Below are 25,900 nucleotides of genomic sequence, written 5' to 3' on the forward strand. Positions count from 1 at the left end.
GAAGCAAAAAACACTCAACCGCAAAAGAAAAAAGAATCCAAAAATTTGAAGATAGTGTAAGAAACCTCTGGGACAACTTCAAGCGTACCAATATCAGAATTATGGGTACCAGAAGAAGAGAGAGAGCAAGATACTGAAAACCTATTTGAAGAAATAATGACTGAAAACTTACCCCACCTGGTGAAAGAAATAGACTTACAACTCCAGGAAGTGCACAGAACCCCAAACAAAAGGAATCCAAAGAGGACCAGACACATCATAATTAAAATGCCAAGAGCAAAAGACAAAGAGAGAATATTAAAAGCAGCAAGAGAAAAACAGTTAATTACCTACAAGGGAGCACCCATATGATTGTCAGCTGATTTCTCAACAGAAACTATGCAGGCCAGACGGGAGTGGCAAGAAATAGTCAAAGTGATGAATAGTAAGAACCTACAACCAAGATTACTCTACCCAGCCAAGATGACATTCAGAATTGAAGGTCAGCTAAAGAGCTTCACAGATAAGAAAAAGCTAAAGGAGTTCATCAACACCAAACCAGTATTATATGAAATGCTGAAAGGTATTCTTTAAGAAGAGGAAGAAGAAAAAAGTAAAGATAAAAATTATGGACAACAAATACATATCTATCAACAAGTGAATCTAAAAATCAAGTGAATTAAAAATCTGATGTACAGAATAAACTGGTGAATATAATAGAATCAGGGGCATAGAAAGGGAGTGGACTGATAATTCTCAGGGGGAAAGGGGTATGGGGGGTACAGGAAGAGACTGGACAAAAATCGTACACCTATGGATGAGGACAGTGTGGGGGAGGTAAGGGCAGAGGGTGGGGTGGGAACCAGGTGGAGGGGAGCTATGGGAGGAAAAAGGAGAAACAATTATAATAATCTGAACAATAAAGATTTAAAATTTAAAAAAAGAAAAGAAAATCATCCTATATAATAAAGAGGTAATATGCAAATTGACCATCACTCTAACACACAAGATGGCCGCCCCCATGTGGTCAAAGATGGGCGCCCCCATGTGGACACAAGATGGCCCGCAGGGGAGGGCAGTTGTGGGGGACCCAGGCCTGCAGGGGAAGGCAGCTGTGGGGGACCCAGGCCTGCAGGGGAGGGCAGTTGGGGCAACCAGGCCTGCAGGGGAGGGCAGTTAGGGGTGACCAGGCTGGCAAAGGAAGTCAGTTAGGAGTAACCAGGCCAGCAGGGGAGGGCAATTGGGGGTGACCAGGCCTGCAGGGGAAGACAGTTAGGGGTGACCAGGCTGGCAGGGGAGGGCAGTTAGGGGTGACCAGGCCAGCAGGGGAGGGCAGTTAGGGACCATCAGGCTGGCAGGGGAGAGGTTAGGGGGTGATCAGGCTGACAGGCAGAAGCAGTTAGGGGCAATCAGGCAGGCGAGAGGTTGGGAGAGGTTGGGAGCCAGAAGTCCTGGATTGTGAGAGGGATGTCCGACTGCCTGTTAGGGGGGATCGGGCCTAAACGGCAGTCAGACATCCCTCAAGGGGTCCCAGATTGGAGAGGGTGCAGGCTTGGCTGAGGGACACACACACACACACACACACACACACACACCCGTGCACGAATTTCATGCACTGGGCCTCTAGTAAGGAAGTTAAAACACATTTATAGTTATTAAAAATAAATCCATGTGTAAGTGGACCCACACAGTTCAAACCTGTGTTGTTTAAGAATCAACTATAGCCGAAACCAGTTTGGCTCAGTGGATAGAGCGTCGACCTGCGGACTGAAGGGTCCCAGGTTCGATTCCGGTCAAGGGCATGTACTTTGGTTGTGGGCACATCCCCAGTAGGAGGTGTGCAGGAGGCAACTGATTGATGTTTCTCTCTCATCGATGTTTCTCTCTAACCCTCTCCCTTCCTCTCTGTAAAAAAATCAATAAAATATATATTAAAAAAAATAAAAAATAAAGAATCAACTATAATTAAAACAAGAGGTAGGGAAGGGAGAACACCAATATTGACTAAAAATAGCACATTACTGCCCTGACCAGTGTGCGTCAGTGGTTAGAGCATCACCCTGTCCAGGATTGCAGGTTCAATTTCCGGTCAAGGGCACACATCTGTCTGTCTCTCTCTCTCTCTCTCTCTCCCCCACCCCACCCCCAACTTGCAGTCCATCACACCCACCCCCAATCCTTTCCACTCTCTAAAAAACCAGCACATTCTTCAGAAGGGTGGGTGTGATGGACTGCAAGTTTATGCCCCCTCGAAATCCATATGTTGATGTTCTAACCATAGTGTGACTATGTTTGGAAGAGGGGCCTCTAAGGAAGTCATGAAGGTTAAATGGGTTCTTAAGAGAGGGGTCCTAATCTGACAGAATTAGTGTTCCTATATCAGAAGAAATATCCGGAAGCTGCTCTCTCTTTCCACCCACCCACACTGACAAAAGACCATGCGAGCACAGCAAGGTGGCACCCATCTGCAGCCACGAGAAAGGGCCTTGGAATAAAACCTACATTAATGGCACCTTGATCTGGGACTTCCGGCCTCTGGAACTGTGAGAAATAAATGTCTGCTGTTTAAGCCCCTAAGTCTAGTATTTTGTTGTGGCAGCCTGAGCAGATTAATACACTAGGGCAGTGGTTGGCAAACTCATTAGTCAACACAGCCAAATATCAACAGTACAACGATTGAAATTTCTTTTGAGAGCCACATTTTTTAAACTTAAACTTCTTCTAACGCCACTTCTTCAAAATAGACTCGCCCAGGCCATGGTATTTTGTGGAAGAGCCACACTCAAGGGGGCAAAGATCCACATGTGGCTCGCAAGCCGCAGTTTGCCGACCACGGCACTAGGGTAAGACACAGTTGGATGTGATTATCTTGGAAAGGCCAGGGGTGATATAGAACTTCTAGTTATCAGCCTTTTAGCATTATTGGAATTTTTCCTTGTTTCCATTTTAAAAAATAAAGTAAAATTAATCGAAAATATTGGTATAGTAGTACAAACATTAAGGAAACTGAAGAGAATTCTAAAAGGAAAAATTCACATGCATCCTTTTTTGGTTAAAATTTTTTTTTAATATTTTTTTCGCCCTAGCCAGTTTGGCTCAGTGGATAGAGCATCAGCCTGCGGACTGAAGGGTCCCAGGTTCGATTCCGGCCAAGGGCATATACCCAGGTTGCAGGATATATATATTTCTTTTTTTTTTTTTTAATTGATTTCAGAGAGGAAGGGAGAGGGTGAGAGAGATAAAAACATCAATGATGAGAATCACTGATCGGCTGCTTCCTGCACGTTCCCTACTGGGAATCGAGCCCGCAACCCAGGCATGTGCCCCTGACTGGAATCAAACCCAGGACCCTTCAGTCCACAAGTTGACGTTCCATCCATTGAGCCACATGCATCCTTTTTAAAGAAGAAAATGTTTTTGAAAAGCTGCATACAACTCAGATCTTCTTGTGATATACCTTTGTATATATTTTAATAATATACTTTATAATTATAAAGAAATATATTTTATAGAATTTTGTAAAATGTAAAAACAAACAAAAAAAGACAATAAAAAGCCTATGTTCTCCAACTGTACAGAAAAAAAGCCCTGTGCAAGTAACCCTGCTATGGGACATTCTATTACAAACAAGGTTGTGAGCAGCATTCTTTTTTTTTTTTAAATAGTTTACTGATATATATATATATATACACATATGTGTGTGTGTGTGTGTGTGTGTGTGTATGTGTGTGTGTGTGTATGTATATCTATTTATATATAAAATGCTAATATGCGAAGTGTCCCCTTGGGAGTTCAACCAGGAGACCGGAGTTCGATCGCTCACTATGATGTGCGCTGACCACCAGGGGATGGCATGGAACATGGCGGGCGACTGGCGGTGGTGGGGCACGGAGGGAGCAAGGGAAGGAGGAGGTTGGGGCGGGGGAGAGGGACCGCAGGCAGGTGGTGAGGGAAGGAGGATGCAGGAGGTGGGGAGGCAGGGAACTTGATCGGCCCTGATCACCGGCCAGGCCTAGGGACTCTACCTGTGCACAAATTTCATGCACTGGGCCTCTAGAGTGTGTGTGTGTGTGTGTGTGTGTGTGTGTGTGTGTGAAGACAGAGAAGAAGGTAGAAAAATTGTAACATCAATTGGCTGCCTCCTACATGCCCCCTACCCGGGATTGAGCCCACAACCTGGGCATGTGGTCTGACAGGGAATCAAACCAGCAACCTTTCAGTGCATAAGATGACACCCAACCAACAGAGCCACACTGGCCAGGGCACAAGCAACATTCTTTATGATTATTTTTATTATTTTTTTATTGTTGTTAATCCTAAACTGAAGATATTTTTACCATTGATTTTTAGAGAGGGTAGAAGGGAAGGGGAGAGACAGAGAGAGAGAGAAATACTGATGTGAGAGAGACACATCAATTGTTGCCTCCCACACACACCCCTTCGGGACTGGGAATGAAGCCTGCAACCAAGGTAAGTGCCCTTGACCAGAATCAAACCCAGGACCATTCAGTCTGTGGGCTGACAACTCTATCCATTGAGCCAAACTGGCTAGGGCCTTTATCATTATTTTTAAATGTTTGTTCAAGAGAAGACAATGGCGCTAGAGACTGAAGACAAGAGGGGCAATATAAAAAATAATAATGATGATTTTTAAAAATAACACTATAAGCACACAAAAATGGGTGAATAGAAGGCCCAGAAATGGGCAGAGGAGTCCCTTCCTGCTGGGGGGCTAAGGATGGTGCTCACCAGCCACAGCTCTCCTCTGTCCACTAAAACTGGAGGAGTTTGGCTCAAACAAAAGAGTTGAGTCCAGCTGCTACAAGAAGTTTCAACAGTTCAGAGAAGGCTGATGGCCAAGGCTGTAATGCACACAGCAACGGGGATCCACTGTGAGAGGGAATGAGGAGGGGAGAGGTTGAACCTCTTCATGCACAGAGGCCCTTAAACTTGGCCTGTGTGTGGCCTCCTTGAAGATGACATAACAGTGTGAAGGCCAGATTTGGTCACAGAAAGGGAATATAGAGTTTTACTGAGTTTTTACCTCAGATCAAACACTTTTTGGAATTAATGGGCTCTGAGAGGACCCTAAATGGCTCACAAAACCATGCATTTGTACTAAAATGTGAAAAAGGGGAAAAATAAAGCAACACTTATTTCTTCTACACACAGGTATGTAGTAGCCTCATGCTGATCACGTATTGAAGGAAGAATTATTAGACAGCCTTCTTTTCCTAACCAAACCACCACTACTCAGCCAAATACCACATTTCTAATAACTGCAGGGTAAACTGCATGGTATAAATAAACTCAGAATTCCAGAAAAGATTAATGGAGCCTGTGTGTATGCATTAAAACCAAATCTCTATGATGCTGCCCAGTTGGTGTGGCTCAGTGGTTGAACACCGTTCCATGCACCAAGAGGTCACTGGTTCGATTCCCGGTCAGGGTACACACCTGGGTTGCAGGCTCAATCCCCAGTAGGGGGCATGCAGCAGGCAGCTGATCGATGTTTCTAGCTCTCTCCCTCTCCCTTACTAACTCTAAAATCAAAACATATTTTTTAAAAATCTCTGCGACTCTGACTGGCATATAAAGATGACAATGGGCTGGTCACCAGGCAGTTCCAAGAACCACACAAGCAATGCCCACATGCCTGCACACTGTACCAAATACACTGTACCAAATACACCAACCCCACACTCTTCTGAAATAGCCAGGGGCAGCATGATCCATGCAAAGGGCCTCAGTCAACATTTGCTTGTCTGCTCTCTGTAAGCACTTCCCTTTCATAAACCCAATAATACAAAGGCCCAGGCAAAGGGGCTTGCTCTATTCCAGAATTTTTCAGTCTGATGGTTAACCACAGATACTTTCCTGGACTTTGTTGAAACCTGTCAAAGATCATAGTTTTATATGACTAAAGCAAAGAAAAAAAATATTTTTAGACTCTCCTGTAACTAGTTTAAAAACTTTGCTTAAAAAAAATTACAATGGCCAGTCCTACTCCACTGACAGGTATATAAAATGCACACAGCATGCCCGGGTTGTGGGCTCGATCCCCAGTGGGGAGCGTGCAGGAGGCAGCCGACCGATGGTTCTCTCTCATCATTGATGTTTCTGTCTCTCCCTCTCCCTTCCTCTCTGAAATCAATAAAAATATATTTAAAAAAAAATAAAATGCACATAGCATGCTGGTGCTATTGTGACAGAATCCACTGTGAGCATATTTGTAGCATGGGGAGCTACATGGGGAGCTTGAGGTTGACCCCAGGTGCGGTGGGAAGTCCGAACAGGGCTGAACAAAGGGATGGTGTGATCAGACTTGCATTTATTTTATTTATTTATTTTCTAAATATTTTTATCAATTTTTTTTGGGGGGGAGAGAGAGGAAGGGAGAGACATCAATGTAAAAAACATCAATCGACCACTCCTGCAAGCCTCCTACTGGAGATCGAGCCCACAACCCGGGCATGTGCTCCAACCAGATCTCAAACCATTGACCTCTCAGTTCATGGGACAACGCTCAACCAACTAAGCAACACTGGCCCAGGCCAGACCTGCATTTTTATTTTATTTTATTTTTAAATATAATTTATTGATTTTTACAGAGAGGAAGGGAGAGGGATAGAGTTAGAAACATAGATGAGAGAGAAACATCAATCAGCTGCCTCCTGCACATCCCCTATTGGGGATGTGCCTGCACCAAGGTACATGCCCTTGACTGGAATCGAACCTGGGACCTTTCAGTCCGCAGGCCGATGCCTATCCACTGAGCCAAACCGGTTAGGGCCAGACCTGCATTTTAAAAAGATCCTTTTGGTGTTGTGGGGAGAAGAGACCAAGGCCGAGACCCAGCCAAAAGGTGGTAGGTCCAGGAGATGGGAGCTAGAATGCACAGTGAGAAGCAGAGGAATTCAACACACATTGGAGGGGAAACCATAAGATAATACCTGAAGGGTGCTTAGACCAGCTGCTGCCTGCACACAGCAGGTGTTTATTAAATTTCGGCTCTTGCTGTGCTCTTAATGTGAGGGTCAGTAAAGCAGTAATCAGGTGATTTGGGTAGACTTTTTAGATGTTGGTGTCACTCCTGGAAGGAAGAATGATTACAAGAGGAACAGGTTCCAGACTTGCAGGAAAAGCATACCCCGGAGGAAGCTGAGGCATGACTGCTCGAGAGCCAGCCTTCCATGTGCAATTTTCCTCTGATAGTTCCTGGGTACTGTTGCCACGGTGATAGTGACTGTCCGTGTCATTATCTATCCACCAACAGTAAGAGAAGCTTTGCAGTTGAGATATTGTTTAACAGATGGAGTGGTTTCTGTTGGACACTAAGTACTGCTACAAATGATGGAAAACAAACAAGAGGAACAGGTTTGGGGTGGGGAATTAACATATCTCTTTTAAGGAAATATGATTCCTAAAATCTGAATGTGTTATTCTCTACCCTATTTTTTAAATATATTTTTATTTATTTCAGAGAGAAAGGGAGAGGAAGAGAGAGATAAAAACATCAATGATGAGAGAGAATCATCAATCAGCTGCCTCCTGCACGCCTCCTACTGGGGATCAAGCCCACAACCTGGGAATGTGCCCTGACCAGGTATTGAACCGTGATCTCCTGGTTCAAAGGTCGATGCTCAACCATTGAGCCACACAGGCTGGGCCTCTACCCTATTTTTGAAACCAACCTAGATGCTAATTTCACAACATCTAGCAGACCACTAAATTCAGATGATAATAATGATGAAGAAAAAGAACCACAGCAAGAGCTGAAAGTTAATAAGCACCTGCTGTGTGCAGGCAGCAGCTGGTCTAAGCACCCTTCAGGTATTATCTTATGGAACCTCCATGGCAACCTCATTTGGCAGGTTCTTACTTCAACTTCCCCACTTTACAGGTAAGTACAGAGAGGTTTAGCAACTTCCCTTAAAGAACACAACCAGAATGCTGACCCTACAAGACACTGCCAACTGGAAAAGTCAAGTGAGGGGTCGTTAAGTGAAACCACCAAGCTTAATGTTCTCCCCATCAGTCAACAAGGTAAGATTCCTAAACTCATCTGGAGAACTCTGCAACAGCATATTAAGCCTTGTCTGAAAACAACTCCAGCAATCTACTTTGGGATCATCTGTTCAGTTAAAAGAATTCATCCAGTTGGATAAATCACACATCTGGAAGGTGACAAGGGAACAGCAGCAGGGCCATACATTCTCCCTAAGTTTTGTGCCCCCGCTTACAGTAATAAGCACAGCAATAGAGAAAAAAAAAAGGGGGGGGGAGGGTTATAGGAAGAGCTAGAATTAAATGAGCTACCTTCCATCATAAATGGCCTAAAAATTCAACAGTGAAGAGAACGTGCTAGAGCGCAAATTTAACAGGCTCACTATGAACAAGACAAGTGTGTCCTGAGACACCCATAGCCTGTGGCCAACCATACCTCAAGCACAGCAGACACACACTCTACCCTATTGATGTGGAGGCCCTCTGCAGCTAGGCACCCTTCAGCCACTGCCCAAATTCTACCCCACTCCACTCAAACTCCAATCAGAAACTCTAATCAATCTTACTTTTCTGCCTTTCATATTATGTTGTATACCTTTTGGGTGCTTCCTCTTTCTACATTTCTTCTCTTGACCCTTTAAGGCAGGGGTCCTCAAACTTTTTAAACAGGGGGCCAGTTCACTGTCCCTCAGACCGTTGGGAGGGCCGGACTATAGTTTAAAAAAAACCATGAACAAATTCCTATGCACACTGCACATATCTTATTTTGAAGTAAAAAACAAAACAGCAAAAACACCTGCATGTGGCCCGTGGGCCATAGTTTGAGGACACCTGCTTTAAGGCATTACCAGAAATATAGTCAATAAACCAACAAACAGGTCAAACTCTGAGATGACCTTGGAGAACAAGAGCTGGTTACCCATCCTTTAAAGGACCCACAAGTCGCCAAGTTGCTTCTGCTGTGAACAGTATCCGTAGTCCACCCTCTGGCCACAGCCATGATAACCAGCCCTGACTAGGAATGCCTCACAGGACTGACTCACCAGGAAGATGCAAGAACATATATATCCACTGAGACCCTGTCCTTAGGAAACTTCTCAGCCAATGAGGAAGGTAAGGGCAGTAAATAGAAATGAAAAGTGCCCTGGCGAGATAGCTCAGTTGGTTAGAGCATCATCCTGATACCGTAGGACAGTGGTCAGCAAACTCATTAGTCAACAGAGCCAAATATCAACAGTACAACGATTGAAATTTCTTTTGAGAGCCAAATTTTTTAAAATTAAACTTCTTCTAACGCCACTTCTTCAAAATAGACTCACCCAGGCCGTGGTATTTTGTGGAAGAGCCACACTCAAGGAGCCAAAGAGCTGCATGTGGCTCGTGAGCTGCAGTATGCCGACCACAGCCCTAGGATTTCAGATTCAATCCCCAGTCAGGGCACATAGAGGAATCAACCAATAAATGCATAAATAAGTGGAATAACAAATCAATTGACAGAGACCTAACTAAGTAAAAGACTCATTTAACTTTTCTCTCCTTCTCCCTTCCTCTCTCCCTAAAATCAATCAATAAATAAAAATTAGAAATGGAAAGCATTTGCTGATGTTAGACATCAAAACCAGTGGGAATCACTAAGTGTGGGTGGTTGAAGCTGAGGAAGATGGCCTGGTTTCAAGCCTGACCAAGACCAGCCCTCCCATGATCAGGCCCTAAAAGGAACCTGGCAGGCCAGGCCAAGCTTTGAGAAGGAGTAAACCCTGAGCCTGCTAGCCAATATCTTACAGACCCTGGGCTTTAATGACAAATAAGTGAATATCTAGCTAAAACACCTGCATCATCAGAGGACCCTATGCCAATCACACCAATTAAAATGGTGGGCATGAACCAACCAAAATTAGGTTAAAAGTTCCGCTGATAATGGGCAATAACAACTGCCAAAATCTCCCGCACATAGAACAAGAAAACAAGGAGTGAATTTGTGATTCCTTAGCCCAGTGGTCGGCAAACTGTGGCTCGCGAGCCTCATGCGGCTCGCACAGTTTGCCGCTCTGTTGACTAATGAGTTTGCCGACCACTGTCATATACTACCCTTTACCTCTTTGCACACAATATGCCACAATTGCCTAATCCTCACAGCTTCCAACTACAGGGTAACATTTAGTCTAGCAGTGGTCGGCAAACTCATTAGTCAACAGAGCAGCAAACCGAGGCTCGCGAGCTGCATGTGGCTCACGAGCCGCAGTTTGCCGACCATTGCCTTAGCCCATAGGCTCAAATGATCCCAGGTGAGTAAGATAAATGCAGAAAAAGGTCAGGAACATCACTGTCTTCTCAATTTTGACAGAGACCTAAGTAAAAGACTCATTTAACCTTTCTTAAGTCGGCTATATAAGAAACAACCACGTGTGCATACGTAAAGCCAAATGAGGAACCACGCTTGGCCTCCTATCAGGGACTGGAAAGCACATATGTCTAGTACAGGGAGACAGAACATCACCAGCCAGTACAATTAGAGCAGCCCTTCGGTAAATTCTAGGTTCAGGAGTCCCTCGAAGTCATCCTATCCTAGAGATGGCCATCTGGACATGACACACTCCTCCATACAGAATCAACACTTAGAGAGGCACCTGCCATCAATGGGAAATGCATTTCCTACCAACAAGACTGTTCCCTCTCTTCTTTGTAGTGGGCCCTCACAAGTTGCCTATTCAGCACACACTACCTTTCCCTCTTCCCCATAAAACCCATCTTCCTTTGGAAGACCACTCTCCCCTGTTGAGGAGAGGCATGCTATCTGGATGGGGCACCCCACTTAACTTCCAGGGTGGCCCTACTTGGTTGTGTAAGCTCAGCAGCACAGTATCAGGTCCTTGTATGATTATGCTGGGCAGGACACAGCAGCACACAGCATCCCTAGTCACTCAGAGCAAACTGCAGGACCTCCTTCAATGACTTGGGGAAGCATCTATCTATATAATCTATATAATAGAGGAATATGCAAATTAGCCAGGATGCTGTAATGTCATGACCGAACAGCAGGGACCTGAGGCTGCATGGCACCTGGCCGGGGCAAGGGACCTCAGGCCACACCCCCCACCCCACAGGGCTTGGCAGGGGCCCTCAGACTGCGCCCCCTGCCAGGCAGGGCTTGACGGGGGACCTCAGGCCACGCCCCTCACCAGGCAGGGCTTGACAGGGGACCTCAGGCCACAGTCCCTCGCCTGGCAGGGCTTGATGGGGGACCTCAGGCCATGCCCCCCGCCCGGCGGGGCTTGACGGGGATGGGACCAGCTGGGTCTGGGTCTCACCCAATGGGGGTGGGGCTGGCCAGGTCTGGGTCTCTTGCGTTTTTGAAGCGCATGTGGATGGTGGGCAGGGACTTGACTCTAGGTCCCGAGGTGTGCCCCAGACTCTTCCAGGAGGGAGATTTTCATATACATTTTTACTAATTTTGTTTCATCTCTGACACTTCTATTATAGAGAAAGGGCAAATAGCAATATTAAAAGATTTCCTCTAATTAATTCCCTTTTAATGTGCACAAATTTCATGCACCGGGCCACTAGTTTGTTTAGAAAACACTAGAGGCCCAATGCATGAAATTCCTGCAAGGGCTTTGCCCGTCCACCGCCGCAGCAGCTTTGTCCGGAAGGACGTCCAGTTGGACATCCGGTCTAATTAGCATATTACCCTTTTATTATTATAAAAGGGAGCCCATTGAGCAGCCACCTCCAACACAAAGTAGCCAACCTGAAAGCAGGCTACTGAAAGTGACCACAGGAAGGCAGAGGCAAAAAAGTATTAAGAAACCCCAGCTGGTGTGGCACAATGGTTGAGCATCAACCCATGAACCAAGAGGTCACCGGTTTGATTCCCAGTCAGACATGCCCGGGTTGCAGGCTCAATCACCAGTAGGGGACGTGCAGGAGGCAGCCAATCAATGATGGTTCTCTCTCGTTGATGTTTCTATCTCTTCACCCCTTTCTAAAAATAAATTTTAAAAAATATTAAAAAGAAAAGAAACCAGGCCCTAACTAGTTTGGCTCAGTGGATAAAGCATCAGCCTGTGGGCTGAAGGGTCCCAAGTTCAATTCTGGTCACGGGCATGTACCTTGGTTGTGGGCACATCCCCAGTAGGAAGCGTGCAGGAGTCAGCTGATCAATGTTTCTAACTCTCTATCCCTCTACCTTCCTCTCTGTAAAAAAATCAATAAAATATATACATATTAAAAAAGAAAAAGAAACTGGGCAGAGCCCAGGTGAAGTGGCTCAGTTGGTTGAGCATGGTGCTATGAACTGAAAGGTTGCCGGTTTGCCAGTTCGATTCCAGTCAGGGCACATACCTGGGTTTCAGGTTTGATCATACAGAAGGCAACCAATAGATCTTTTTTTTTTTTTTTTAATTGATTTCAAGAGGAAGGGAGAGAGAGAAAAAGATAGAAACATCAATGATGAGAATCATTGATTGGCTGCCTCCTGCACACCCCCTACTGGGGATCAAGCCCACAACCTGGGCATGTGCCTTTGACCAGAATCAAACCTGGGACCCTTCAGTACACAGGCTGACGCTCTATCCACTGAGCCAAACCAGCTAGGCCAACCAATAGACCTTTCTCTCTCACATCAATGATTCTCTCTCTCTCCCCTTTACTCTAAGTGTTTCCTCAGGCAAGGATTAAAAAAAGAAAGAAAGCCTGGCTGGCATGGCTCAGTGGCTGAGCATCGATCGACCTATGAACCAGGAGGTCACAGTTCAATTCCCTGTCAAGGCATATGCCTGGGTTTGGGCTTGATCCCCAGTGTGGGACCTGCAGGAGGCAGTTGATCAATGATTCTCTCTCATCATTGATGTTTCTATCTCTCTTTCCCTCCCCTTTTTCTCTAAAATCAACAAAAATATATTTAAAAAAAAGAAAAGAAAGCCCTAGCTGGTTTGGCTCAGTGAATAGAGTGTTGGCCTGGGGACCAAAGAGTCCTGGGTTCGATTTGGGCAAGGGAAAATACCCTGGTTGCAGGCTCCTCCCCGGCCCAGGGCCCTGGTTGGGGCTTGTGTAGGAGGCAACAATTGATGTGTTTCTCTCACATTGATATTTCTCTGTCTTTCCCTCTCTCTTCTACTCTCTATAAAAATCAAGGGAAAAATATCCTCGGGTAAGGATCCTACATAATAAAAGGGTAATGTGCAAATTAACCATCACTCCGTTACGCCCACGATTGGTCCGGCAGGAGGCGCGGGGGGCAGGACTCGGGGTGGCTGATCGCGCTGGCGGGAGGAGCAGGGAGCAGGGACTCGCAAGACCCCGCCCCCCCTGCTCCTCCCGCCGGCCCGATGGGCCACCGCTGAGGGAGCACCGATGGGGCCGGCATAAGGCATGGGCGGCGGGCCTCGGGGTGGCCAATCGGGCCGGCGGGAGGCACTCTGATCGGCGGGTGGCCAGAGCCAAGGCCTGGGTCCCAGGTGCCAGAGGAAAACTGGTGCCAACGGAAAACTGGTGCCAGCAGCCAGGTGAAGGAATGTCTATTGCACGAATCTTCATGCAACGAGCTTCTAGTAAATAAATAAAATGGGCCCTGACTGGTTTGGCTCAGTGGATAGAGCGTCGGCCTGCGGACTCAAGGGTCCCAGGTTCGATTCCGGTCAAGGGCATGTACCTTGGTAGCGGGCACATCCCCAGTGGTGGGGGTGCAGGAGGCAGCTGGTAGATGTTTCTCTCACATCGATGTTTCTAACTCTCCATCCCTCTCCCTTCCTCTCTGTAAAAAGGTCAATAAATATATTTTTAAAAATAATAATAATAAATAAATAAAATGAATACTAACTAAAAAAATAAAAAGAAAGAAATGGGGCAGTGTCTTATAAAACTAAACCTGTTACACCATGCAATCCAGCAATTGCGCTCCTTTTGGGTATGTACCCAAAGGAGGTGAAAACTTATGTCCACACAAAAACCTTCACAAGAATGTTTATAGCAGCATGATTCATAATTGCCAAAACTTGGAAGCAACCAAAATGTCCTTCAGCCCTGACCGGTTTGGCTCAGTGGATAGAGCATCGGCCTGCGGACTCAAGGGTCCCAGGTTCAATTCCGGTCAAGGGCATGTACCTTGATTGCGGGTACATCCCCAGTTGGGGGTGTGCATGAGGCAGCTGATTGATGTTTCTCTCTCATTGATGTTTCTAACTCTCTCTCCCTCTCCCTTCCTCTCTGTAAAAAATCAATAAAATATATATGTATTTTTTTTAATGTCCTTCAGTAGGTGAATGGATAACTAAGCTGTGGTACACCCAGACAATGGAATACTATTATTCAGCACTAAAAAGAAATGAGCTACTAAGTCATGAAAAAACATGGAGAAAACTAAAATGCACATTACTGTGCACCTAGGTCCAGGTGAGCCCACGTGCCCCTGGGTCTGAGAGAGGCCACGCACCCCTGGGACCGGGCGAGACCATGTGTCCCTGGATCCGGGTGAGGCCTCGTGCACCTAGGCCCGGGTGAGGCCATGTGCACCTGGGTCTGGGAGAGGCCAAGTGTCCCTGGGTCCGGGTGAGACCATGTGTCCCTGGATCCGGGTGAGGCCTCGTGCACCTGGGTCTGGGAGAGGCCAAGCGTCCCTGGGTCCGGGTGAGACCATGTGTCCCTAGATCCGGGTGAGGCCACGTGCCCCTTAGTCCGGGTGAAGCCGTGCCCCTGGATCCGGCCGAGACCAAACCAGAGGGAGTCGGACCTCCGTTACCACCATTTGTCCACCATCCAGAGCTGAGGGGTCAGTGCTGACATATACACATAAGGAACTGGTGGACATTGAAATTGGGTCTCAAAAGAACTGTTGGTCCAGAAAGAAACTCACTACAGACTGATTCATTTGCCTGTCAGCATAACTATTATTGCTTGTCTCACATTCAGTTCTCATAAGTATATATCTAGTGACATATGATCTCGCTCATCTAGGGGAAATGATGAACAACATAGACTGAGGAACAAGAACAGAACCAGAAGCAAGGAGGCATCGATCGGACTATCGGGCCTCAGAGGGAGGATAGGGGAGGGTGGGGGAGGGGGAGAGTTCAACCAAAGGACTTGTATGCATGCATATGATCCTATCCAACGGTTAAGTTCAACAGGGAGTTGGGGCATGCGTGGGGAGGGGGGGGGATGGGAATGGGGGGATGAGGACAAATATGTGACACCTTAATCAATAAAGAAATTTAAAAAGAAAAAAATAAATAAATAAATAAAATGCACATTACTAAGTGAACAAAGCCAGTTTGAAAAGGCTATACACTATATGATTCCAATTATATAACATTCTGGAAGTGGCAAAACTATAGAGACAATAAAAAGATCAGTGGTTGCTAGGAGTTAGGAGAGAGGAAAATAGGTGGAGCACAGAGGATTTTTAGGGCAGTGAATATACTCTATATATCATAATGGTAGGTACATGTCATTATACATTTGTCCAAATCCATAGAATGTACACCACCAAGAGTGAACTCTAATGAACACTATGGACTGTGGATGATTATGATGTGTCCATATAGGTTCATTAGTTGCAATTAATATACCTCTGGTGGGAGTTGTTGACAATGGGAGAAGCTGAAGCTGTGCATGTGTGGGGCTAAGGGTATATGGAAAGCCTTTGTATCTTCGTCTCAATTTTGCTGGTAACCTGACTCTAAAACAAACAAAGTCCTAAAAAGAAAAATGGCTGGAATACATATCAAACCATTTACTTGAAGTTGGACTTGCCTCTGGATTTTTCATTTATCTGAGTCAGCCAATCCCCTTCACTGTTTAAGTCAGAGTGGACTGGATTTTCTGTGACTTCCAACTAGTGCACCCTAACTGCATATCCCACAGAACAAGTGAGATGTGCTGAACTCTATCCTGTCAGTGCTCATAAATGATGACCCAACATCGGAGATTCTCCACCAACAAAAACACCATAGGCAACTTCAAATGGGAAAATATTCCATTGTAGACAGGACTCCTGAACTCCAGGCTCCCTCTACCACCAGCAGCTCCAGGACAGGCATGTTAAAAACAAAGTGTGCCACAGTTCTTATAGCTGAAGTAGAGGCCCGGTGCATGAAAATTCATGCACTGGAGGGGGGATCCCTTAGCCCAGCCTGCCCCCTCTCACAATCCAGGAGCCCTCAGGGGCGGGAGGTGACCCGGCGATCAGGGGAAGGCGATGCCCCCATCACACCTCTGCTGCTGCCACTGCCGGCAACGCAAGCCTCAGCTGGCCCTGGTTACTTGAGCCTCGGGCGGCCCTGGGTGGCTGGGCAGCCGCCATCTGAGGCTTGCCTGCACCTTGGGCTGGCCCTGGGCGGCTGGGGGGCTAAGGAGACTGGGGGACTCCAGAGGCAGGTGCATGGAGCGGCCAGGCCCACCTGGGGGCGGGTCTGGCCTTGCCGCGGACCTGCTGCCCTGGTGGGGCTAAGGGGACTGGGCGACGCCATCTTTGAGGGCAGGGCAGTCAATTAGCATATTCCCTCCTTATTGGCTGTGGGCGCTGCCATCTTGAGGGCAGGGCAGTGAATTGGCATATTCCCTCCTTGTTGGCTATGAGCACCGCCATCTTTTGCAACAGCGTGAGGGTCAATTAGCATATTACCTCTTTATTAGATAGGATAGGATGCTATCAGACAGGCAAAGTCAACACATTCTATTAATTTGATAGCAAGGACTCGTTATAACAAATAGAACCAAAGAAAAAGCAAAGTTGCTGTTTAAGAACTGAAAAGTGTGCAGACTGGGGCTGGTTGGAGGAGGAGTAACCCTCAGGAATATTTTGTTAGAAATCAGAATTAAGCTCCATTTTTTTTTTCCTGAATCCCAGGCCTCAAATTTAACCCCATCTTAAAATTGTTCTAATCAAATATGAAAACTTTTAGGTGAAGTTTTTAAAACTTTGTAAGTTATTAGCCTTATTAACAGGGTAATTTTATGACATACTCTAGTCTAAAAAGCTTGCTAAAAAGCTTTGTTCCCTGGCATATGTAATCAGTTTTGGCTCAAATAAACTCCTATAAAAATTCCAAATAGCCCTAAATGGTTTTTGCTCAGTGGATAGAGCATTGGCCTGCGGACCGTAGAGTCCCAGGTTTGATTCCGGTCAAGTGCATGTACCTTGGTTGCGGGCACATCCCCAGTAGGGGCTGTGCAGGAGGCAGCTGATCGATGTTTCTAACTCTCTATCCCTCGCCCTTCCTCTCTGTAAAAAATCAATAAAATATATATATTTTTTAAATTCCAAATAAAGAAATAAATACAAAATAAAAACCTTGCTAAACCAATAGCGTTTAGCTAAAGAGAGTGAGCAAAAAGGCACACAAAAATTATCTCAAAGAGTACATCCTGCCCTAGCCAGTTTGGCTCAGTGGATAGAGCGTCAGCCTGTGGACCAAGGGGTCCTTGGGTTCAATTCTAGTCAAGGGCACATACCAAGGGCACATACCTGGTCGGGGCTCATGCAGGAGGCAACCAATCAATGTATTTCTCTCACATCAGTGTTTCTCTCTCTCTTTCCCTCTCTCTTCTACTCTCCTTAAAAATCAATGGAAAAATATCCTCGGGTGAGGAGCAACAACAAAAAAAGAGCATATCCTGAGTCACATCGCTTGAAGGATGGTTAAACCTCAAAAATGTTTGATGCTGTGTTTATTAGCAAGTATCAATTTCTCTGTCACAGTAAGTCTGAATAAATGATCCAAGTTTTTAAAAACTCCATGACAGAATCCCAGCACCTGGGGATGTATTTTCCGACTCTTGATGAAATCAGCAGGGTCACGCGAATTCCAAGCTTTCAAAGTTTCACCTGCAGTAGTCTCTAGACCAGCTATAGGGAAATGAGTGGAAAACAAAAGAGCCCTGACAATATTTGCTAACATCAGCAACAGGCTCCAACTATGGCCAAATATACCTCCAGTAACCACAAAAGGGATTACCAAGAAGAGAATGAAGAAACAAGTTTTCTAAGTTGTAACAACTTCTTGATAGCACCACTTCATACCTCCAAAGTTGCATATGTGTCTACACGCAAAGAATGCCCCCAGGCTGCTGGGCACTGACTACACACACACACACACACACACACACACACACACAACAGCACTAATACATTTTGTTGGCAAGGGAAAAAAGTCCAATTCTAGAAATGCAACCACAGCCACAAAAGTTCCCAAAGTGCTCAGACAACCTGCTGCTTGGCAGCCTCCTCACCACCATTTCCCAACCTCTAGGAAGAAACTTAGACCATTATAAAATACAATGATCCAGAATTCTCTAAGTATTGATGCATCTAAATGTCCACACCTCCCTTTATTAAGCCAGAAGGATTACCGCTACCAGGTAAATCCACCTTCTATGCAAGAGGATACAAATTTTACTGCTAACAAGTAAGGTGTAAATGTCACGACTTCTAAGAATTCTAATGTTCCGAATGACTTACAAAGCCATATATTTAGTCTGTCATTTTTTTTCTTTATTTTATTTTTCCATCATATTTTAGTCTGTTATTTTTGCTGCTGTTGTTAATCCTCACCTGAGGATATTTTTTCCGTTGATTTTTAGAAGAATTGGGGGAGACAGAGAGAGAGAGAAACATCAATGTGATAGAGACACATCGGTTGTTGCCTCCCATATGCACCCTGACTGAGGCTGGGGATCGAACCTGCAACTAGGCATGCACATGCTCTTGACCAGGAATCGAATGTGTCACCCTTTGGTGAGGGGGTCAACACTCTGAGCAACACAGGCCAAGGCTAGTCTGTTCTCAATTAAAGTATCCTCAACATAAAAATATTAAAAACATCTAATGACAAATGTGAAGATATCATGACTAAGAACTAAAACCACAACTTACCATGGCAACAGGAGTATACCCACTTGGGGTTGAAAGACAAGACCATTCCTTACCAGCACCTTTCCTTGCCCGTTCTCCAGCTCTGGGAGGTGAGCTTGTGTTTGACTCACCTGAATTCTCTGCCTTCGCTGTACCGTCTACTTGAGGAGGCCCGAGGGGCAGCTGTTTCCTGGAGCAGCTTCTGTGTCACCCTGCCGGCGGGAGCAGGGTCTCTGCCATCATCTTCATCTATATCTTGGTCACATTTCCATTCCTCGTCTTCGTTCAAAGTGGGCAGATATCCAGATATGCCCTTCCCTGTCCCTGACCCAGAGCTCTGGTCACTACAGAGCTTTGGGCTCTCTGAACCTGTCCTCGTGTATTCCAAATAAATATCAGACTTGAGGAATGAGGGGTAAGTATTCTCCTCCATGGTAGATTGGATTTCAGTCTGGGCCTGGTCAAACATGGCAGGATCAATCAGCTGCTTCATAATGCAGTCCTTTATGAAACTCTTGGTGGCTGGCTTAGTTTGCCTGGATACGATGCCATTGTTATCAAGGATGTATTTTCGGTAAATAGCTTTGGCCAGCTTCAGTCTCTTCTCCTCATTCGAGTCACAGGGCTCCAGTTTCCTGAAGCCGCTGCAGGCAAACCAGAAGTCCAGCAGGTCAGCACAGTCCTCCTGCTTCAGGAAAGTCCTAAACAGGTTTATCCCATCTTGATCGTCTAGTAAGGAGTGCAATGACTCGGCCCACTTCAAGTACGGTGGGGTGGGTGAAGCACTGCCCTCAGGCTCATACCCCAGGTCCAGATCTGAGCGCCTTGGAGTGGCTGTTGAAGTCTCGCCTTTAATACCAACACCTTTCCCGGAGCAGAAGCTGTGACTGACGGGCCTGGGGTCTGTGGACACCAGTTCACCCTCCTCACCAGGCACTGGAGGTCTGGGGGCATCTTCGGTGAAACTTGCGAGGTCCAAGGGGAAACCCTGCTCTTGAATATTCATTTTGAGACTCTGCGTCAATGAACAATGAGCGCTGCACCCTAATACATCAGTACTTATAGCTCCAAAGTGAATCAATCTGTCCTGTTGAAACCATTAAGAGGACAAGGATTAGGAAAGGTGGGTCCACGGAAACATGACCATAGAGGTTTTCTCAAGACAAGACTTGCAATGATGCCCTCCCACTCGAACTCAAAGCCAGAAATTCCATTTAAATTTGCAACCTTTCATCATACGGTTTTGCTTATTAAAACAATTTCTGGAAACGTTTACAACAACAAGAATGCCTCTGTGCTAAGAAATAGAAAGCACCACACCCTTCAAGTGTCGTCTGTGAAAACATCACAGAGACCAGCAGCCTGGGGACCTCCCATCTCGGCTTCAGAGCTGAGTGGCCAGTTCTCTGCAAGCTTCAGGAAGGCAGGACCTGAGGAAAAAGGTGCTTCTAGTCCTCCTAGCTGTACAAACTTGGGTGAAAGCTGATCCCTCACATGTGAACTAAAGATGACCACCCTACCTGCCCCATGGGTCACTGTGAGACTCAGATACAGAAAGGACGGCACATCACACACCATTAGGTGGGTGGTCGTGTCTGCACCCTACATTCTCTAGGCCCTCAGCCACTGTGCATTCTGCCCACCCCATCACTTCATACTTAGTATGCCTCACATGTGCAAATATACAATGAGTTGTTCCTCTAACTCTCAATACATGCCTATAAGAGCAGTTAATTATGGGTCACCTTCAGCATTTTCAAGCGAGTGAGCAAAGGACACTACCCACATTGACACACGTGCACGCCTTCTCAAGTCACCAATGTGGACAATCTTGAAAATGCTCCCATCAGAAAGCTGCACTTCACCTTTAAAACCTTGCTTATAATGAAAGTATCCTACTGATGGCAAATGGCAATTGAGTACTCTGAGGAACAGAAAAGGTATGGAAAAAATGAAATCCAATACAATTATAACTTTTAGGGAAGGAAGCATAACAACTCACATGATTTAACTCTGTAAACTAAACACCAAACCACCCACTCTTTTAGAAGTCAGGGAACCATGAGGGTTTTTTGTTGCTGCTGCTACAAGTCTGCCTGAGGTTTGAGGGAAGATTGCCCTGGATCAGCACTCTGCCATGGTCTTTGGTCCTCCCTGACACATCCTACAAGGGACCACAAGCTTGTGCTATGCTTCCCAACCTGGCCAAGGGGGTGACTGCCATGATGTAAATGGTCTGCCTAGAGGTGGACCAGAGAGAAGCATGTCAGGTCCAAAACGCCTGGAACACTGAAAAAGCCAGAAGCAGCAAAATAAAACCCTAAAATCTGGTACCAACACAAAGGGTAGCTCTCTCTGGCCATCACTCCATTGTGGGCCCTGGCCTACATGTAATCCTTCCCAAACACCTGCATTCTCACACTGCACACACTGCACCTGCCAACAGCTGCTAACGGCTAGAATGAAAAGCATCCAGAGATGGAGGTCACAATTATGTGCACCAAATGACATTTCTGCAGCTAATGACTTTTTATGAAAATGACTGGGTAGGCTGTAATTCCAGCCTCAGCAGAAACAGCCTGTTCTTAAGGTCAAGACCGGTGTGCTGTGGCACCCTGCTGTTCATGGACCACTTCAACTGCCAAGTTGCTTTTCTTTGAGCACCATCAACATAGAATGAATAGCTATGGTGTCTCAGCTCCACACCAGATTGTGGATGTCTAATGTCTTCTTGTCCAGGACACCATTTCAGGGAAGAGGGCCTGAACCCAGCCCCTGAGCCTTATCCTTAGAGATACTCTGTAGTTCACTGGCCTTAAGAAAGAACCAAGTCACTGTTGGAATGGGAAGCTACTTATGAATCTGTCACTTTCTCTTAAGGTGCTATGACTTCTATGTAAATGATCTGTAGCAACCTAATTTAAACATTTTCTGCAGGACTCACAGCACCTAGCACAAGGTCTGGCAACTAATGGATACCAATAAATATTTAATTCATTGTCATAAAGGAAAATGACACTTGCCACAGATGCCAAATGTTACCTCTTTACAGATGCTGAACTACTATGCTATAGAAACAGCAGTAAATTCAAGATTTAGCCCTTTATTACCAAACAGGCTATCTTAAAAGACTGACATTTTAATTCACATGTGAACAAGTCCCCCTAATCATTTTAAACTATTTTTCGTTGCACAAAAGAAACATTTCTTATAATTCACATCTATTTTAGCTATCAACTGACAGAAGACCTTTGGTGTTTCTGGAAGCACATGAACATTTCCCCAAATTACTGATGTTATCGAAATGTGCTCCAATTCCCACAACCTCCAGGTTTGCACAGAGAAGCACACCAAGCATTTAGTGTGCACACATGTACATACCACACATAAAGCAGTTATATTAATTCAAGTTAGAGTCAAATACCCACAAGCACTGAATCTGACCAACAGCATATAACCACCATCAATAAAGGGATTCCATGAAAGGAATCTACAACTCTGATACCACATTTAAAATCTACTTTGCCGAAACCGGTTTGGCTCAGTGGATAGAGCGTCGGCCTGCGGACTCAAGGGTCCCAGGTTCGATTCCGGTCAAGGGCATGTACCTTGGTTGCGGGCACATCCCCAGTAGGGGGTGTGCAGGAGGCAGCTGATCGATGTTTCTCTCTCATCAATGTTTCTAACTCTCTATCTCTCTCCCTTCCTCTCTGTAAAAAAAAATCAATAAAATATATTTTAAAAATAAATAAATAAAATAAAATCTACTTTGGTCACTGCCAAGATGACATACCCCCTGGGTACCATGGCAGCCAGCTCAATGCTATAGATGTGTATATATTTATTTATTTAGCTCAAATATAATTTTTGACCGTCTTGTTTACTTATGTGGAGTGTGGAAGTACTACAACATGACTGACATTTTCCCAACCGTCCATTAATTAAACTCTTGAAAGATTAAGGGCTACAGTTTTACATGTAATCCATTCCCCCACCACCTAAATTCTAAATAACCAATGTAACCAAAAAAAGTCCACCTAGCTTTTCTGAAATTAAAAATCCAAGAAACACCAACACCTGATAAGAAACACTGTATTGTATATGCTTCCCCATCCTTATTCCTGAACATAAGTTCTTAAAATGAAGCCCCAGCCCTAGCTGGTTTGGCTCAGTGGATAGAGCATTGGCCTGCAGACTGAAGGGTCCCAGGTTCGATTCCGGTTTCAGGCTTGATCCCCAGTAGGGTGCGTGCAGGAGGCAGCCAATCAATGATTCTTTCTCATCATTGATGTTTCTCTCTCTCTCTCTTCCTCTCTGAAATCAATAAAAATATACTAAAAAAAAAAAAAAAGTGAACCCCTGATACTGTTATCTTGAAAGGTCAGATTTAGACTGTGTGTGTTCTCTAAAACAGGACCTGTGGGTCCAAGTATGCTTAAGACCAGGCGTCCTCAAACTACGGCCCGCGGGCCACATGCGGGTGTTTTTGCCATTTTGTTTTTTTTACTTCAAAATAAGATATGTGCAGTGTGCATAGGAATTTGTTCATAGTTTTTTTTTTAAACTATAGTCCGGCCCTCCAACGGTCTGAGGGACAGTGAACTGGCCCCCTGTTTAAAAAGTTTGTGGACCCCTGCTTAAGACTCTTCCTGAAGACGCAGAGAACATAAGTGGGAGCAAAAAAGAGGCTGAGATGCATAATTAAGAACTCTATAAATCTGAGGTGAACTGAGAAAAATCCCAAGAGAATTTATTTATTTTTCTCTACTGTCCTTAGTGCCGAACTAAGTTTCACTGCCCTGGCTGTACTGCTCTGGTTTCATGGAAGATGCATTCCAAAATACGGTGTGGAGGTAGAATCTAAGACTCTCAAGACAGAGTTTGGGTGCATCAACCTGAAAGAGTACAGCCACTCAGATCAGCAAAACAGCAGCCTAGACCCTGCCTAAGGCACCTCTGCCTCAGAGGGAGTGCTCTCCTTGGTTTCAGACTCACTCATTCCTACCTTTTGCTGGGGTTAGGAAAAAGAGACAGTCCTTCTGTCCAGCCTCTCTCCAGAATCCCTGCACACAATGTCTCACCCCAGCAGTTACTCTGCACGCTACCCCCACCCTGAAACATGCCTAAACCCACAGACCACAACACGCACCTGGCATCATCCAATCAAACACATCAGCTGCAGACCCCAGGCTCCTCCAGGAGGAATTCCCACCTCTTCTCGGAATCCTGGGTCTTCCTTACACCCTTCCACTCACCTAGAGCAGGAGTCTGCCCTTTCTGAACCAAACCCAGCACTCTTCCCCCCAGGTTAACGACCCTTGTCTTCTCTATCCCCTGCTGGCACCCCCTCTCTGACACACCTGCACTCACAGCCTCAGACACACACACCTTCCTCGAACATCACCGCAGTCTGCACACCCTCCATGCACAGCCTAAGCACTCCAGCACACCGCCCCTCACACACTCCCGGCCCGCACAGCCTCCCCTCACACGCTCTCGACCCGCAAAACCTCCCCGCACTTGCTCCGGGCCCGCACCCGCCGAGCCCCTCTTCCGGGTCCCGCGCCCGGCCTGGCCTACGCGGCCTACAAAAGGCGGCCGCACTGGCCCGCGCCCCTCAGGAATGCGCGACCTACCCACACTACTCACCCGCGCGCGGCAGCGGCGGCGGCGGCGGGGCCCCGGGCCCGGCTCCCGAAGCGGCGCGGCGCGGCGCGGCGCGGCGCGGCCCATGCGCTCAGTGGCGGCGCGGCGGGCGGGACGGGGCGGGGGCGCGGCCCGGGGCGGCCCCCATCGCGGCGGCGGCGCGGCGGCCCCGAGGCGGGCGCAGGCAGGCCGCGGCGGAGCCGCCGACGCCGGCCGCCCACTCTCACCGGCTTGCTCCGCGAGGACACGAGTCCGGCCCGACTCCGGCCGGTCCTGCGGCGGCAGCAGCGATCGTTTCCCCGAACGGGGAGCTCAAGCCCAGAGTGCCGAAGCCCAGGCCCGAGCGCCCCCGCCGGCGCCGCCCGGAAGTGCGGGGGCGGGGCCGGACTAGGGGCGGGGCCCCGAGATTAGGAAAGGCCGAGAGCGTGGGGCGGGAACCAGAGCGCGGAGCGGGGCAGAGAGCGTGGGGTGGAACCGAGAGCGTGGGGCGGGACAGAGACTTGGGGTGGGTCGAGAACGTGGGGGCAAGGCCAAGAACGTGAGGGCGGGACCAAGAGTGAGAACTGGGCCGAGAGCGCGGGACAGAGCCAGAGCGCAGGGATAAGGCGAAGAGAGTGGGGGAGGGTCTCCAAATGTGGGGGTGGAGCTTCGAACAAGGAGGCAGGGCCGGGTCACGTGCTTGAGGCCGAGAACGTGAGGGCGGGGCGGAGAAAGACGGAGCCGGAGCGATGGGCAGGGCTAAGATCGTGGAGGTGGAGCCTCGACCGAAGGGGCGGGACCTGGGCGAATGGGTTGGCCCTGAGCTCTGAGGCGGGACCAAAAGCGTTCAGGCGGACCTGGGACGCGAGGCGGGGCCGGAATGAGTGGGCGTGGTTAAATGTACTGCTATGGGCGGGGCGGGGGCGAAGCTACGACCCTAGAAGGGGACCTGGAAGGGGGCAAAGTGGCGTGTGGAGACGCCCCCGCGAGGTTTCTTAAAGACTGTGGTCACCAGGAAGGCCTGGGCTGGTGCATCAAGCTAATGGCCGGTCCAGCAAGGTGCATGCCGGGTTGCAGCCCTTTTCTGCTGCCCACACGATGTCCACCAACCAGCCTAGGGTTATACCAAGGTTGGCACCCACAGGCCCTCAGGGCAAGCTCGTGCACCGGTGGGTGGGGTAGCTAGAGGGACTGGAGAACTTGGGGCTGGCTGGCCCTGGACAGGAAGACCCTCACAACTGTCCAGAGCACTGAAGGGAGCAGGTGTCCAGGAGTAGGGCACTTAGAGGGCAGAGCCAGGCTGACTGGGAGCTGAACCCCTGGAGATGTCCAGCCCGTGATTCTCCCTTCTTCATGCCCACTTCCCCCCAGCTGGCCAGGACGCTGAGGAGGTGGTCTGGGGCTCTGCCTTCCCTGAGTCCTCAGGCAATCTGGACTCAA

General features: G+C 47.2%; 1 protein-coding gene and 1 non-coding gene across 4 annotated transcripts in view; one reads left to right on the top strand and one right to left on the bottom strand.

Moving 5' to 3' along the window:
* AXIN1 (axin 1) overlaps positions 1-24,830 on the bottom strand; it is a 92,983-nt gene extending 68,153 nt beyond the window's left edge. For 2 of the 3 annotated variants that reach the window (XM_008157666.3, XM_028134153.2), the window contains exons 1-2: positions 24,485-24,582; positions 18,967-19,922 (exon numbers count right to left, since the gene is read on the bottom strand). In XM_008157666.3, coding sequence (XP_008155888.2) covers positions 18,967-19,922; positions 24,485-24,568 — 1,040 coding nt within the window. In that variant the 5' untranslated portion in view covers positions 24,569-24,582. Of the gene's footprint in view, positions 1-18,966; positions 19,923-24,484; positions 24,583-24,708 lie in introns of those variants that run through there. The other variant, XM_028134156.2, reaches the window with a different exon arrangement.
* On the top strand, positions 7,070-7,331 carry LOC114228419 (small Cajal body-specific RNA 13). Its single transcript, XR_003614566.1, has one exon. It is a non-coding gene; the product is annotated as a small Cajal body-specific RNA 13 (non-coding RNA).
* Positions 24,831-25,900: the final 1,070 nt, after the last annotated feature.

Source organism: Eptesicus fuscus, chromosome 4 (assembly GCF_027574615.1).
Source record: "Eptesicus fuscus isolate TK198812 chromosome 4, DD_ASM_mEF_20220401, whole genome shotgun sequence".
In the NCBI taxonomy this organism is placed as follows: Eukaryota; Metazoa; Chordata; class Mammalia; order Chiroptera; family Vespertilionidae; genus Eptesicus; species Eptesicus fuscus.